Source organism: Puma concolor, chromosome B1 (assembly GCF_028749965.1).
Source record: "Puma concolor isolate L17-30 chromosome B1, mPumCon1.1.hap2, whole genome shotgun sequence".
Lineage (NCBI taxonomy): Eukaryota > Metazoa > Chordata > Mammalia > Carnivora > Felidae > Puma > Puma concolor.
Window position 1 is genome coordinate 128844230 of NC_141670.1, and position 17466 is coordinate 128861695.

At 38.0% G+C, this 17466-nt stretch overlaps 1 protein-coding gene across 2 annotated transcripts in view; it reads right to left on the bottom strand.

Annotated features, from left to right (window-relative positions):
* The window catches only part of GRID2 (glutamate ionotropic receptor delta type subunit 2), a 1503942-nt gene that overhangs the window by 36290 nt on the left and 1450186 nt on the right, over positions 1-17466 (bottom strand). For both annotated transcript variants that reach the window (XM_086704576.1, XM_086704575.1), the window contains exon 15: positions 1794-2034. In XM_086704576.1, the coding sequence (XP_086560702.1) occupies positions 1794-2034 (241 nt within the window). The remainder of the gene's footprint in view (positions 1-1793; positions 2035-17466) is intronic.

Below are 17466 nucleotides of genomic sequence, written 5' to 3' on the forward strand. Positions count from 1 at the left end.
AGCAATTCATAAATCCTTTAGGATTTTCGCTAAAAGTGAGCATTAAAGCCCAATGTTTGAAAAATAAAACTGGCAAGAAAAAAAAATTGTCTTTTATCAGTCATGTTTATAGTCAAGTTCAATAAATTAATTTTGTGAGGGTTTAAAAATACCTATTAATCATAAGAAGAGAAAATATTTGTTCATAGATCTGGATTAGCTGTCATGAGTTAGAATGGAGTATGTATTTTTTTCATTGTGCTATTATAGTGCTCCTCAGTGAAAAATATTTTGATGTGCATCACTGTTTTTCCTTCTCTTTTCTCATTTCAAAATCCAATAAAAATATCTATTAATGCAATATTATCACTGAGACTTTAGAGGGTTGGAGATATAATTTTATGGTTCCCACAGCAACTATAATGTAGTCATCCATCAACAGATATAATAATGCAAAAATTTAATATTATATATAGTTATTCAAAATATAAGGAGCTTGGGGAGTCCTTAATTTCCAGATTTTTGAGAATATGAAATCTCAGCTATAATGTTGCATTAATGTGGTCTTTTGCATTGAATCAATGTCAATAGAGATACCAGAAGCTTATTCCATAAAGAAAACACTACAATAAAACCTGATTAATTTTTAGCTCATATTCCACTAACTGAGAACGTCTGATCATTTGGATAGGTAGAAAGCTAAGTTTTATCTTTGGTAAGTCAAGCTTTTCCTTATAAATGGTGCTGATCAATTTTGCCTATAAAGTGGTAGAAAGGAATTCTCAGACTACTTTAGAAAAAAATCTGTTTGAAAGAATACACTAACATGTAAACATTCATATGCAAATCGGAAGTCATTTTTATTTGTGCATTAAAGCAGATCTTTTCAGGATTCGCTCTAACCATCAATTAGTCAAAGTCTAGTTACAGAAAGTTTAAAAATGTCCTTTGAAACTATCCAGCAAATCAAACCATGCAGCAAACTCAGGTTATTTTTCATTTCAATTTGTGAAACTTTAGTGAATATAATTTCATTATTTAAAAATTTTTCACCTTTTATGTCCAGTGGAAATATGATAAATTAATCAAGCAATTTATTTTAACTTCCTAGTTTCTCTGATCATTTATAAATTCCATAATTTTTGATGTAAACAAGGCACATGCCACTTTCAAAGAGATACTGTGTATAACTCTGCAATTATTCTTTCAGATCTCTGAAAAAAATTTAATTTTATTTTATTAAAAATTTAATTCTAGGTGATCCACAAAATGGATTTATTAAGCTTAGAGCCATCACAGAGCTAAAAACATATGATCATTTCTATAGGTCTATATACAGACAGAGGGAAGGAGTCACTGGTGGTGAAGAGACAAATTACGATTATTTTGCTGTGGCGCTGTATTTCTTACGCTGAATCTTAGAGACACAAGTAATTTACCTATAAGTTCCACAACCTATTGAGATAAAATGTTAAGCATCTTTGTGAACTGGCCAAGGGAATCACAACCTTTAAGAAAATCACTGAATTAAAGTCTATCTTGAGATTTGGCAGAATGTTAAAGCCTTTCATGGCACATGAAATTGTCAGTCTTTCAAACACTAAGCCTCCTTTTCATTTTTCTGGGATGTCCTAAAACGGAAATTGGTATTGGCATCACCACTTTTTATATTTCATAAATTTATTTTCAATATTCAAAGAAAGAAGAAATAAGGACTGCCCCCAACCCATTACCCTCTCCCTGGTGATTAATCCTGCCTGGAAAGACAACCTGCTTGTTGGCTCAACTTAGTGCTGAAGCTCTCAGTCAAGTACCTCTTTTGATGGGACCCGGGAGCCTTTCCTCTTGTTCCACCACGTCTCCAGCATAGCTATAAAGCAGGAGAGGACAATTCCAGCAGCCAGGATACAAAAAACTCCTGCAAAGCTCTTTATGTCCAGGGCGCCTCCTTTCTGCTTTGTGTCCACTGAGGAATACAGGTCACACTGGCCATTCTTTGGCCACCATTTGTGCTTCAGGATGTCCATGTCACCATTCTGCTGAAGCTCCAGGATCCTTGGGGTAAAGAGCACAGTCATGTGTTACTGCAGACATGGTTATTGCTTCGGTCCACAACACATCCATTTATAACCCCACCTCTAAAGGATGGTGGTTGTCAAGGGGAAATGAATGTATAGAATAGCCTGCAGAAGGAATGTCAGGACACTGAAAACGTTATTGCTTTGATTTTATAGACCGAGTTGGGCCACAGGCGTTCCTCTCTCCCCTCTCTCCCCTCCCTTCCTCTCCCCATCCTTCTTCTTCTTTTTTTGGTTTTATTCTATAAGTCTAAATATTCCCCTCCTGCTTTGTTGCAATGTGTTTTTACAATTACATTTCAGAGGCACTGTTTTTATGTGGTTTCAAGCTGCCGCAGTTCTGTGTCCCTTCCCTACATGCAGAATGACGCTTTGGATCTTAATGCTTTTATGAAGAACGTTTTGCTGCTTAGAGCAAGATGCTGGCATAATGTCGCCCAGCATATGCTACACACAAAGAAATTCAATTAAAAAGTCTTCTATTATTTAACACAGTGTGGGAAAAAGCCTTGGGACAAGTTTGAAGTTGATAAAATACATCATTTTTGGGTTTTCACACAACTGATGTAGTTTCCCTTTCAATGCCAAAGGGGAAAATAATCTTACCTTGGAGAACAAGAAGAAAAGATGACCAGAGGCTTTTAGAAGTAGTTAAATTCAGATAAGAAATACCCTTCTTCGTCTTCTTCACCCCCCCCCCCACCCCCAGAATCTGGGGCTAGCTGCAAACACTGAGGCTTTTTTTCAAGTGTGATTTTCATAGAGGTTTTATTCTCATTTCCAAATACTCTTGCCTACCTCTGGCCTTTCTCCAACTGTGTCCCCTCTCACAGGGTGAGAACGGTCAGGGCCAAGGCCATGAGCTGGTCGAGCGTGTGTACCATCCTCACGGTTGCTAGATTTCCCACCCAAACAGTTCAGAGTGCTTCTCCAGGAGCTGGGAAGGTTTGTCCCAATATTTCCTCCTGAGAGCGAATCTCATAGCCACAAGGGTATCATCGGTCTATAGAGTGGTGTTTAGAGAGTGTGGACTGAGTTTGGATGTACAAACTCAGGGTTATATACCTTTGTGTGGGCGATCCTTCACTGTGCAGGACAGAGCTGGAGGTGGAAGAGAGGGGGCCAGGGACCAACTCCCTGGGCCACTGGGTCAGTGTAGTATAACTAGCTAGCCACAAACTAGAAATTCAAACCTGGCCTCCTAAGGGCCATGGAGGTGTATTTATCAAGGTAAGAGGATTGAACATATTTTATCTAAGCTTTTTTAGCTCAATTTATAATTTTTATATAGTTAGCCTTAGGATATGTGGACCTAAATAGTACTCTTGCCTTGGGTCTTGGTCATTTGGGGAAAGACATCTTAAAACTTTAAAGAGAAAAATGATGTCTGTCTGGAAGGAGTAAATGCTCTTTTGGTGACACATTGCCTTTTTACTGGTTTCATGTCATCCAGGGGTTTTTTAAGAATGAGCTAAAAGATAATGGTTGGAGTGGAGCCAACATTCCACTTGAGTCAAACAAGAGTAAAACCAGTCCGAAGGGCTGTGATGGAGACATGGTCTTATCATCCACCTTTGGCTGTTCCCATAGCCTCACCCCCAGCACCCCCAGGTGACACTCCAGGATCGACACTGCTCTGGAGTTTCCTTCACAACCTGGACTTCTCCTTTTTTATGATACTGATCTATCTAAAGGTCTGTTGCTTCAGGGTGTTGCTCAAAAAGTGCAGTTAATTTGATTCATTGAATTTACTAAAATGATTGTGAATACTAATGGATTACATTTTCATCCTTATTCTTCCCTCTTTTCAGAGTCATTTGTATTTTCCAGACTCTACAAATGTGTTCTATGGGACAGTAGTACCTAGAGGGGTTTCTGCAAGAAAAGGGTTCTGTGGTCACTAACTTTGAGAAACACCCTCTCAGCAACTTACAGAGAAGTCAGTCTATTAAAGGTTCTAGGAAGACCCGTAGAAAAGAAAACTTGAATGATTTTGTTTAATTTAGCATTTCCCAAAGTTCTCTGACTTTCCTTCTTTTTTTCCTCATTGTATTCTTCCCTAATAATATATATTAATAATTTGTGGAGCTAGAGTTTTACAGAATACACTTGAGAAACAGTGCTTTCACCCAAAGAAACAACTACTCGTGGGAACTGGTAGCATGGTGTGAGGTATCACACACGTCTGTAATCACAGCATCAAATTCGCTTGCTTGGCCTATCCACAAAATACATTCAAATAATGTTGGCAAACCCATTAGCTATTTGCCTACCTAAAGATGCTAGGTAGTCAGACACCATTGAATACTTTGAGGGAAAAATTTAGTCATCTCTAAAAAAAATATTCTTAACTTTGACATTAGAGGTATCTGTAGATACCTTCCTATTCATCTATCTCTTCAGTAAGTATTTAAAGAATGATCTCACACCAGGTATTTCTTTGAGTCAAAATTTATATTAAACCACAACTGCACATTCAGCCAGAATGGCCTGAGCAACATTGTGATATTGTTTCTTTTCAATGCTCTCAATTCATGTTAATTTATCTTTTCATGCAGTCACATGTTCATTCGGGAACCAATGATTGCCTACTCTTTCTCCTCAGTGGTATCTTTATCACAATGTGTCCTTGTTATTTGCACACCTGAAAAATAATTTGGTTTTAAACATAATCATTGAAGTATACACGAAGTATACTCTATGACACCCATTTTGATGCTAATGGGGCAAAAAGCCTTAAATCCAAAGAATGTGTTTAATTATAGAACTTTTAGGTTCAGCAAGCTGGGTGGTAACGATTACCATGGGCAAAGAGTGAGCAGACTCCTCTACTTGCCTTCAAGGATGATCACACCACAAAGATCTCTTTATCTGGTTGATACCAGGAAGCACAGGTAACTGAGGCATTTCATGGACACCCCGTTTTGGGGAATAGACAGAACGACTGGACAATAGGACCCCTCAGTTAAGCCCACAACAGATTCTAGGATTATAGGCTGGCATGGAATAGAAATGTTGGGAAGGAAGGAAAGTGTTTTCTAAGCTCAGGGTTCTGCCATAAATTCTTGCTACATAATCTGATGCTCCTGGAAATTCCATTAGAAAAGTGTAACTATACCTTTCTTTTTGTTATTTAACAAAAGTCCATTTAAGGATTAAAGAAAGTTTAGCAAAATCTAATGCATTGCCTTAAAGACAAATTGGATGATCCCGTTAATAAATGAGGAATATATATATATATATATATATATATATATAATATTCAAAGGCACTGGCATCTTTACATGAAACTTGAATCACACATAAAGGAAAGTTTTGTATTTAATTATAATTAGCATTGATGTGTGTGTGTGTGTGTGTGTGTGTGTGTGTGTATGGGTGTGTATAACAATGCAAGAATCTAGCTGCACAATCCTTAACATGTTGAGATCTTTAGTCCCACGGAATAATTGTTTTTGTTGTATTTGTAATTTCCACAAGATGGCAGTCTTTGCTCACAGACAGCAATGTGTTCTTGTCATTCTAGTTAATTGGTGGGTTTGAAAGGTGTCAAGTATAAACTTAAACTATTAGAAAGAAAGTTGGATAATAGACCATGATGAACAACTGGATAAGCAAAACCTCTTCTTGGAGTGTAGTCCAAAAAATTCCTGCCATTTTTACCCCAGAGTGATGAGAGCAGTACTTCACACTTTTGAGAGTTGTTATGGTGAAAACTCATGAAGCCATAAACAAAAGCATCTTGCTTGTTGTTTGGCACTTAGTAGGCTACCACAACTCAAATGCTAGAATTATTATTATCCGCATGTGTGACAGCCATTCTTTCTTTGGACCTGTTCCGGTACATATTTCTTAATGGAGAGTTATATTCCCAGATGAATCAGTGAATGATTGATTCACTGAAAAGAACATTGCATTCCTTTCTTTTGTCCAAAAGTATTAAAACATTTGTCATCCCCTTGAACAGAAAAATTTTAGCAGTCCATAAAACCGAGCTTCAACTTGAAAATGGTTAATAGATCAATTCTGCATGCACTGAGTTCTTTATTGGTATAAATGAGCAAATTTCAGGAGACGTGAGTGGGGAAGCAGAAGATTCTTCTTTCATATTCAAATAAAAATATTCAACAAATTCGAGGTGTTCATCTTGAAAAGCTTTTTACTTACTTTGAAGATACAACAGCCTCATTTGTGTGTGAGAATTACACTAATTATTGATCACTTACAATTCTTAATCACTGCTCTAGAAATTGATTTTCAAATTATTTATAATGAAACAGGTTGCTGAAAGATGAATGCAAATTTCTGATCCCACGTAAGTGGCTTTGATTTTGCCTTTGAATACCATAGCAGTCTGTGGATTCCTTTCTAATTTTCTTACCCGTGGGTAAATTCCTGCAGAGCTGTACAAAGATACTGGTTATCTCAGAAAAAGGACACCTGACTTTTCAGTTGTTTCTGCTGGGAACAAATTTAGAGGTCATCAGAGAGTTTAAAAAATTAAGTGCAGGAATTTTGATTTCAGGCCATATGTGTGTGCTCTCACTGGCATATCCAATACCAGTCTTTGAACATCAGAGTTGTGAAAACGAATTTTATCAACTTCCTGCGAACTAGGCATCAGTCGTTTTTATTTTCTTATTCTCCTCCTGTGATTCTTCTTGCAATTAGAATTTTCTCCCTACATTCATAGATGCATAAACTACTAGAGCAGAAGTGAGAGAGGACATCATCTATTCTCTTCACTTCCCCCTCCACTCACTCTATGGAGGAGAAACCGAGTCACATAGAACAACAATTCCCCCAAATTATCACACTCAACACACAAAAAAAACAATTTATATAGCACACTGGAGTAGCCTGAGATGAAAGGTAGGGAGACATGCCTTGTCTGTTTTGAGGGCTGAAGGGATCAATATTTTAGCGATATTCTAGTACATCATCTAAGATACACCAATTGGGAAGCACTGTTGTAGAGATGGGATGACTTTTTTGTGTGACTAACATAGAGTAAATTGTTGAGTGAGGGTTACAATTCAGGTCTGTCTTCCAGCACATTTCCCCCTACACAGCCTCTGATATGTAACTATTTAGAGAAGAACGCTGTCAGTTTCAGAGATTTGTTAGACCTTAAGTAAAATTGTCACCAATAGGTTTCTTCTAAACCTATTGAAAATGTAGCTTTTCTCCAGAACTTCATCGATCTTCCTCAGGAGGAGTAGGCCTGCTGAGCAGTGGGAACAAAACTAAAATTAGCTCAATATGATTTAAAATTTAATCTGATCTAATAAGTTAACATGACTCTAGCTTTAGCTCAATTTACTTGAGAGAATTACTCAATCCTTCTGTTTCCTCCCCTTTTCCTTGCTTTTTTCCAAGATGGCATCGGGGTTTTTAAAGAGTGACATTATGTCCCTTACATTGGAGGCTTGGGAGGAGGGAGCTGCTGGCTTCTTGCTGGTCCTTGGCTTTGCTCTGGCAGCAATCATTTTAGGTATGATGGCCTGGGTTCAGTCCTTAGATATGAACTGGTGACTACTGGTGAAGCGGGCAGAGGCTTTAAGTCCACCAATGTTGGCTAACGTCTTTCTCAGTTCCTTTAAGGCATGTGGGCTTCTCTCTGCTGACTCAGCCTCTGGGGTGCTATACACCTTTCTCAGCTTCTGCCATTTTGTTCATGCTGTCCCTAACTATTCTTTAGCTTTCAGATAGCATTGTCATCTTGTCATCTTGTCACTTCACTGTGGAGGGCTCCAAAGGTGCTCCATGTGCTCTAACTCAGCATTCACACCACGTGGGAGCAAGAGAGGCCTGGGAATAAAGACCTAACCCTTGTTTTTTCCTGACCGCAGCTCTGGCTTTTCCCACCACCCGAGGTCTCCTCTGCTGGTGAAGAGCTTGGTAGGCTCCATGACTCCTGTCAGAGACTCTAAGGTAAGGAACCTTCTACCCCCTGTGGGCATGCATTCCGGTCCAGCTAACGCCCCTTCACCTGCCCATCTCCTGCCCCCTGCCCCGTGCTGGAAACTTCTGGCCAGAGGAGGTATAGCTTTCCTTTTCTCTTCTGGATATCCCTCTTATACCCAGGGTCTTCAGACTTCTTGGCCTGTCATAGTGGAAGGGAATTGAAGCTACATAATGACAGAAAATCTATGATCTGAGACCTCCAGCTGGCATTTCTTCAATCTGAAGTGTTGAGGCAACGTGACACTAGAAATTGGTGAGGGTGAAAAACATCATTTTAATATCTTAAAAACATTGATCTGACCTGTTTGTTATATGCTTATGCGCTGTATGTAACCAAAAGTTAAAAAAGATATGTAGGATAGAGTCTCATTACTTATTAATGTCTAATGTCACTTAACACTGAGAAAGAAATTTGGGAATAACTGAACAGAAGTATTTTTGACACTGAGTGGATCTATTTTGGCCCAGAATACCCACATTATTAAATTCATTTGCTGGGTTCTCACGAAAATGTCTCTCCATGGTTACTGAGAAAGAATTAATAATAGCATGCACACGATTTTCAGAAAAATGTCAGCTCAATAGGTTTTTCATTCATTTGTCCTTTCTTTCATTCTGGGCTGAAGAAATGCTGGTAAACTTGGATTGAAGCAAAAGCACTTCTCAAAGATTCAGGTTTAGTATTCAATTAAGTGTAGTGGTGCTCTGACTGGCATATCCAATACCAGTCTTTGAACATCAGAGTTGTGAAAACGAATTTTATCAACTTCCTGCGAACTGGGCATCAGTCGTTTTTTATTTTCTTAAGCAAAATGTCTTAATGTCTGGTTAGTAGCATTAGATACAACAGATATTTCTTGATAACATGTAATACCTCAGTAATACCAAATAACTGAAGACAGACTATTAGAAGCTATTTCCTTTGTTTAAATTGGACTTTTAACTAATTCTTCCAGTTAGTTGAGCCAGACGCCGTTGTTTCGATCCGGTCCACTAACATTATCTACCATCTCACATAGATGAATATGGCATTTCAAATAAGCTTATAAATATCATTCTTTAGGCCAGAGGACCTTTTTATAAAGGTTTAGGCAATAACAAACCTTTTTGTTAAGGGCCAGACACTGTTGCAACCATGTGACTCTGCCTTTATAGTTACCAAAACAGGCCTGAGCCAGCTTTGGCCTGTTGGCTGTAGTTGCTGATCTGTTGTGGAGCCCCGTAGCAAATAACTCTATGAAGTCAACAAATTTCCATTTCATTGACAAAGATATTGAAGTTCAGAGGGCTTAAATGACTTGGCCCAAGTCACATCATGAGAAAGCATCAGAGTCTGTTTTAAAACCAAAGATTTTGACTGTCATCCCAGTGCTTTTGACCATGTATTAATAATATATAATAATTAATATGTAGTAATGCCTGCTGTTAATATGTGTGTGCCTTTAAGTGAGTACAGAGATGAATTTGAGGTAATACTCTATATTCATGATGGCACTATAATAGTTCAAGTGAGTTTTGGATTTCCCTGGTTTTCTGACTATCCTGGAATAGACATCTGGAACCTATACCCCGAGACTGGGACCACCCATGTTACAAATGAATGACTGCCTTGATTATTTGAGATCAGGTTGTATTTGTCTTCTGAGGTCTGTATTTGCTGAATCGTTTTCTAGGCAATGGAGGCTTTATCTTGAGATCAAAGGGAGGTGAACAAATATTATACTAAGAGAATTTCAGGCAGTGACTATGATTTACTGAGAATGGGTAACACAATAGAATGAAGCAGAAAAGGCGGGTTTGTTTTAATCAAAATATATAAAAATGGTTCCTAACAACCTGTGACTAGAAGTACTATAAACTAATGAGAAGTTTTTCAGGGTTGGTAGAAATTACTATGGACGATTTATGGGCATGACAGCATGTTGGTACTGGAAGGGGTCTGGGAGATGAGATCATATTTGATTCCTGCTTAGTGATGTGGAGTGACCTGCCTGGCTCCCCACCACAGGGCGCAATCAACAGACCTGGACTTAATTATACATTCAGTTATTATTGAGGACTGCTGTATGTCACAGACCTGCATGAAAAAGACGAGTTTCCTGCATGGCTTCAAACCTGGTCTCTCACTTTCAAATTTAAAGAAAAGACAATTCAGTAACATCTTCAATTGGTCACATCTGCTTTTCTTATTAAGAAAACAGTGTCCATCCTTATGTAGTAAGTAATGTCTTCTTAAGGCACCCATTTTTCTGTGTAGGGGAAATAAGCTGTAAACTTTCTCCAGGCAATCTATTTTCCACAGGAATAGCAATAGTAAAGGCATGTATAATGCTGCAAAGTTCATGAAGCACTTATCAAAAACATTACATTCATGTGATTTACTGCTTAAAATAATTTCATGAGGGAGGAATTATATTGATTGATTGATTGATTGGATGACTGATTGATCACACCCCTCTCCTTATTCCTATAAGAGGCTTAAGAGGGCTGATGTTATTAAATTCTCATTTTAAAGCTGAGGAGATTGAGGCTAAGAGGTGAAGTGAAATTTCCCAAGGTCACAAGGCTGGTGATTGATCTGGTCAGCTCTCAAACCAGGTCTTTTGGCTTCTGCTTTTTTTTTTTTTTTTTTTTTTAATACATTGTCAAGATCTTTATTATCCTCCCCAAAACCCCCCATGATAATGGAAGCTGCCTCCTTATTTCCCGCTGCTTTATTAACTGAGGATTTGATGACTCAAGTTCCTTGGCTAACACATATTCCATTGTATCCATTTACAAACATTACACTTTGTGTTACACATCCTGATGTCTCCAGAGAGCCACATGAATATCGCATGAGTTCATTAATCTCTGCGATTAGAATAAACGTCAGATGAATTCATTCTCATGAGGCACTCAGGGGACTTTGCCAATGTTATCAAAACAAGGCAGTGTGTTCAAAATAAGGAAGTGGTGTTTCAAAACCTTATCCTTACTCAGTGTATGTCAACCTATTGTGAAGTTTCAATCTATGTGATGCAAACTTCCATAGTTATCCTAATGCAAATTTTCCTTAGAGTTTAAACAGTAGCCCATAAAAGGTAAATATTTATTTATTAGATAACACTTAACATTTTGAAAAATGTGTGACACTTAAAACAATTTTTATGTTCCAAGTTTGATGACATTTTTTGTTGGCTCTAAGAATCGTCATAATTTACAGATATGTCATTCTTTGAAGATGAACCTGAAAGCTGCAGTGAATGGTACCCAGTCAGATCAGTCCTTCTAGGTCAGAGTCAGCCTCTTGCACCACGGTCTCGCTTTGCCTCAGGGGGCAAAATCAACCTCTTTCACAGAGAAGCAATTGCTTGAAAAATCAAATTAGCAACATGATGGATCTCAAGACTTTGGTGACTAGTGAACTTTAATTATTATATATTTTATGTGTTTATGCTGGCAGTAAAAGTCAAGCACTCATTATAGAAATGGCAGACATGATCTTTCATAAAATGAGTGCTGGGCGGCAAATGAAGAGATAATCAGGATAATGAAGGCAAGCCAGAAAGATGCTGGAGAGTTGAAAAGACCCTGACAATGGCTCCCACTGAGATGGAGGGCATAATTGCAATTGGAAAGAGAACACTTTTGGTGATCTTTAAAAATGTCAGCTTCATCCTTAAGCTCAGTGTGATATTTGGGTTATAGGGTAAAGGGGAAAAATTCTTTCATTCTGCAGTGAGAAACTGGCAGTGACCATCTGGGCTTACAGTCACCCTTCAAACAATACAAGATCTTCTCGTGCAGACCTTTCAAATGCATGTTTATGAAAAAGGGTCATAAAGTCAAACTTACTTCGCTTAGCATGTTATACGCATTTTATGATTTTAATATCTTTGAGTCTGACAACTAAACCTTAAAATAAGTGGGATCTTGAAGTGTGTACTATGTGTAAACGGATAATGATTGTGATATGTATCTTTGGCACAGCGTTAGGAGACAGAAGATTATGGAGAAGGAAACTTTTGAATGCAAATATATTCTCATGAACATCTGCATAAACACTGAAGTTTTCATATGTTGACTAACAGTTTAAACATGTGGAACGAATGTATTATTTCTAAAAGCTGCTACAGTAGTAGGTACTTCACAATGAGAATTCTTTCATAATGCAAACATCTTCTAGATTAGAGGATGTATATTGATACATGTTTAAAAAAAAAACCCTCCAGGTATACTTATACTAAAGACGGTGGACAAATTCGGTGTAATTATTTAAAATTCTCAGGCAAGAGTTAGATCATTTGATAATAGTACAACTTTATGAAAACAATTTTACTTTGCTTAACCCATATTTGCATAGATGGTCAGTGTAAAGTACTTTAAAAGTTATATTCTAACTTTTTAGGTATATTGCATTATATTTAGTATTATTCCACTTCTGCTGGAAAAGTGTTTCAAAAAATTTCTGAGGTGCAGAGAGAGAGAGAGAGAGAGAGAGAACCCCAAGCAGACTCTGCCCTGTCAGTGCAGAGCCTGACGCGGGACTCGAACTTAAGATACATGAGATCGTGACCTGAACCAAAGTCAGACACTTAACTGACCGAACCCCTAAGGTGCCCCTCAAATTTTTTAATATAGATGGTAACATAACGTAAACTTTCCTTGAAGTGACTAGAATCATTCAAAAACAGAGTTTCATTTTAGACATTTTAAAAAGCGAATTCAACTTTCTAACTTCTTTCTATTATGAATCTGAACATGCTATGTTTCTCTCTCTTTTAAAAAAATTTTTTTTTAACATTTTCATTCGTTTTTGAGAGGCAGAGCATGAGCAGGTGAGGGGCCAAGAAAGAGGCAGAGCCCAACGTGGGGCTCGGACCCACCAGCTGTGAGATCACGACCTGAGCCTAAGTCAGATGCTTAACCGACTGAGCCACCCAGGCGCCCCTGAACAAGCTATGTTTCTATAAATGGGGGGAAAAACCCAAATGGTCTCTTGGACGATTATCTGCAATTACGTTACTGTGTAATTCTACTGCAGTGTGATGATGTGTTCTGCCAGGGGCCGTGCAATGAAAGGCGCAAAGGGTCACCAAACCTTGGATTTGGAACGATGGACAGTTTAGGAAAGCTTTTTGGTGTAAGTGTTGTCATAGTTGCCTCCTAATGAAACTTACCTTCTGGATTCTTGATTTTAGACTTGTAGCCTCAGCACTGTGTGAACTAAATGTCTGTGGTTTAGGCCACCCAGGCTGCGGTACCGTGTTATAGCAGCCCGAGCTGATGGATATACACGGACTGCGAAACACAGAGCACAGCAGCAAGTGTCGTTTTTTGCGTATAGCTGTCATTTAGGAGTCATTTTCCTGTTCAGTACTTTTCCAAACCTGGAATGTCTCTTCTGAATGTCTTCTTTCTCCCTCTGGATCATGTTTGGGATAGAACTGGTCTTAGACTCAGAACCTGCAGAATTTATGCTTCTTCTTTTCCTTAACCAGTATTTAGGATGTTCTTAAAAACATCCTAAACTAGGATGCATACAAATATAACATCTTTCTTTTTAGGATGTCACTTTATAATTTGCAAAGCATTTTATTGTCATTGTCTTGTTTTTATTACACAGTCCACAAATTAAACCAAGAATCCTTTACTTTATCATTTACTTTAATAAGCAAAGTCTTCATTTATAAACTTCATTAATTTAACTCCTGTCATGTGAAATTTCTATAGTTGGCATGTTACAGCCATATAAAAACTTTTTCTAATAAAAATTAATTATGCAAACGAGAATGTGGGAGAGATGTTTAAACTACTTAAGAAATGAAATTGTTTCCAAGCACTTCACATATGATAACCTGATACAATAACCTACTTGAAGCAAACTGATTACGAATCATTATTTAACACAAGATCTCCAATGCTAATAGTTAGCATTGGATTATGAATGCTAATAGTTAGCTTTACTTTCATTGGTAGGACCCAATCTTCATTAAAAGTGTAATATTGTCAGATGCGTAGCATTCGTCTTTAGGCTAATACCAAACACCCACTCTTTGGGCATATGTTAATAAGTAGGAACATAAAGTTTAAATAGAGTACCTGGATTCCTTAAGTAGTTAAAAGAATAGGTCTCACTTGGCAATGAAATATTGGCTGTCTTTTTTTTTTATGAGGCAGCAAACTGAGGTACTCTGACATAAATGGTTATTTATAAAAAATGACATAATGTGGTATAAAGTAGCAGTGAGACTTATCTAATTCCATGCAGAAAAGATAATTGATGTGTTACTGCTGTACTTCACAATTTAGTTTTCCCACGCATGGGAGATATGCTGGGAATTAGTCTATTCCATCTTCTTAATGAGACTTATCTATTACTTCAGATAATGTATCTATTTTCTTCAACCAGCAGGACTAACTGCTTTCTGGAGTGAAGTTTTCAACAATTATTAGAAAGGAACTTTACCAATAGACATAAAGGGGAATAGTTTATCTTTCCATGTGTCTATGTGTTGAGATAAAATGAACTGGTACGGCCATGCTGCTGTTATGAAAGGGATGTTGACTCCCATAGTTCCTGTGCAAGCTCATGCAAGCTGCTTGCTATTTTCTATGATAATAGCAAGAGCTATATGCACGGCAATGTTTACTTACTTGATGATATGGTGGGAGGTTTCAATAACTTGAGAAAAGGCTTGATAAAAATTGAATGTCATTCAGCCCTGATAACAATTGTCAGAGGGACTGCGTGGCTAGTTTCTTTATTCAGAAATAGGTCTGATGATACCATATACGTTTACGTACCAAACGGAGGCATTTGCAAAGCCTGCTATTTCTCTGCTTTACCCCAAACCTGACATAATCAGCATTTCAAATCTGTTCCAAATCTTGATGAATTAGAAATACAAGCAATCTAGCTAAGTTATCAGATATATTTATAAGAGCCTTGATGAGTAATTGTAGGAGCGCAATTTGCCCATGTTTAGATAGCCAGTTATATTTTTCAGTAACTGAATTGTCCAAAATATTGGTAAACTATGAAGAATCTTTACCTTGTATACGGTGGTAAACAATAGTGGACACTGTGCTCTATTTGTTTCTAGGTGAGTAAAAAAGGATGAAACCCTCTAATAAAAGTAGCACTGAAGTAAAACTCAAGTTTTACTTGAGTTGCTTCCAGTAATGGCATATTCCATACACAATAATTAGGCACACTACCTTAGCAATAAGGGTAATGTAAGAAATAGATCCGCCTTATAGCAAGAGTAACATTCCCCATGTTCGCTTACTTTGTAGAAGAGACTACACTCTAGGATACTATAGTGAATGTGCTTTGAAGTGATATTCCTTTAGTTGTAATGAAAAAAAAAAAAAAGGACTTATGCTCTTATCCAGTTCTTGCAGTGCGGCATGACCTGCAACATGAATCAGAGGAAATTAAAATATAAGGATTGCTTCTAGATTCTTTGTCATGTTAAGCATCAAATTATTTCTCAGTGAGTCTCAATGATGGTCCACAGAGCTCTGGAGATCCCCAGGATATTTCATATGCAAGAATTGGTCTGGGGCACCTGGTTCAGTCGGTTAAGCGTCCAACTTTGGTTCAGGTCATGATCTCACGGCTCGTGAGTTCAAGGCACGCATCAGGCTCTGTGCTGACAGCTCTGGGCCTGGAGCCTACATTGGATTCTGTGTCTGTGTCTGTCTCTACTTCTCCCCTGCTCACACTGTCTCTGTCTCTTTCTCAAAAATAAACATTAAAAAAATAAAAAAAAAAAGAATCGATCTAAGACATATGAACAGGATATGCTGGAACTGGGGTGAACATCTCTGGTGGAGTGTGCAACAAAAAAGAGAGAGGGTGGTACTGCGTAATGCCAATAATCACAGCCTGAGAACAGTGGACAGAGTTCCTAAGTTTCTGAATTTTTTAACTTTTTAACATTTGGATTCCCTTTTCCTTTAGTTCTAGGCAGTGGATGCCTGGAGCCATGCAGCTGGGAAACATGGCAAACAAGGTCAATAGAGATCATATCTAGTAATTGGTGACAGGGCCACTTAAGTCCTAGCAGCCCCTACTGAGAATCAAAGGCAACTATTCGGTTTCTCTTCCATCATCTTCTCTTACCCTATGTTACTCTTACCACTTTCACTTATTATAAATCAAGATATGATCCATATAGGAAATTAAGGACACAAAGGGTCAAAGGCACAACCCCAACATCTTAGGTGTTTTGGTGAGCAAAATATAGATGATGTGAATTCTACTTACTCACAAAACTATTTGCAAGTATGTGGGTGGATGGAAGGCATTGACATAATAAATGATGCTCAAAGAGAAGTCAAAGAATGATGGTGAGGTACAGATAAGGGGAAATAGTTTAAGGATTGAGGTTTTTGGAAGGGGAGAGTATAGCAGTTAAGAATGTGAATATAGAGTTAGACAAACTTGGGTGGAATCCTCATGTCATTACTTCCTGAGTCTGTAGTGACAAAGTAACATGACCCTCTGAGCTTCATTTTTTTCTAATCCATGAAATGGATCATACCGATCTTCAATTGTAGCGTGCATTCAAAGAGCTCAGCATGATATCTGACTTACATGAGGTTCTCAGTACCAGGTAGCTATTATAATCATTATAAAGATTAATGTGGTGCATCCATGATGAGATGGTAGAGTCCATTTGCTTACAGGTTTCCAATTTCTCTTTTCAGAACTAAATACGGACATAGACATGGGCTAAGTCCAAACCCATAATGCTGCCTAAGGGAAAATGTCCATTCTGATAGTTTAGCCAAGAAAATAGAGTGTTAGACTGTGGAGTATTGAGACTGTGGTGGTGGTGGGGGAAGCAGGCAGCTGTGAAAAGCCTAGGAAAACATCATGAAGCTTTTAGGAGGCCATGCCAGGGGCCAGAAGCCTTATGAAGACAGCAGAACAGCCTCCATTTCAGTGTCATCATTTACTATCTTCTTAACCATGACCTCTCACTGACATGGATTTACTTTGAGGGACAGAATACGATTTGGGGTGAGGACACTACATTTCAATAGAGCTAGCTCCTTCTCCAGATTTCTTGTCAAGTTGAGACTGAGAAGGCCACCGAAGGACCTGTCACTGTACAGCAAATTCACAGCTGCCCAGGAAGCAACACAGTCAATCACTGTCTTTCCCATAAAGGCTGCAATCAATAATGCCACAGGAGCATTTCCCCCCGAGAACCAATAACTGCCTGGAACTGTGGGAGCCCCATTACAACCCTGAGAATGTGATGTGGAAAAATGAGACAAATAAAATAGTTTACTCCCCAAAAAGAAAAATGCAAGAAAAGCAACACCAACATAAGTTTAATTATGAAGTCTTATTCTCACCGTAGGGGAGTTCCTATATTCAGAACCAGCCACAGATCAAACAAGAGCACAATGGGTAGATTTGTTGTTATTTATGAGAGTCTGA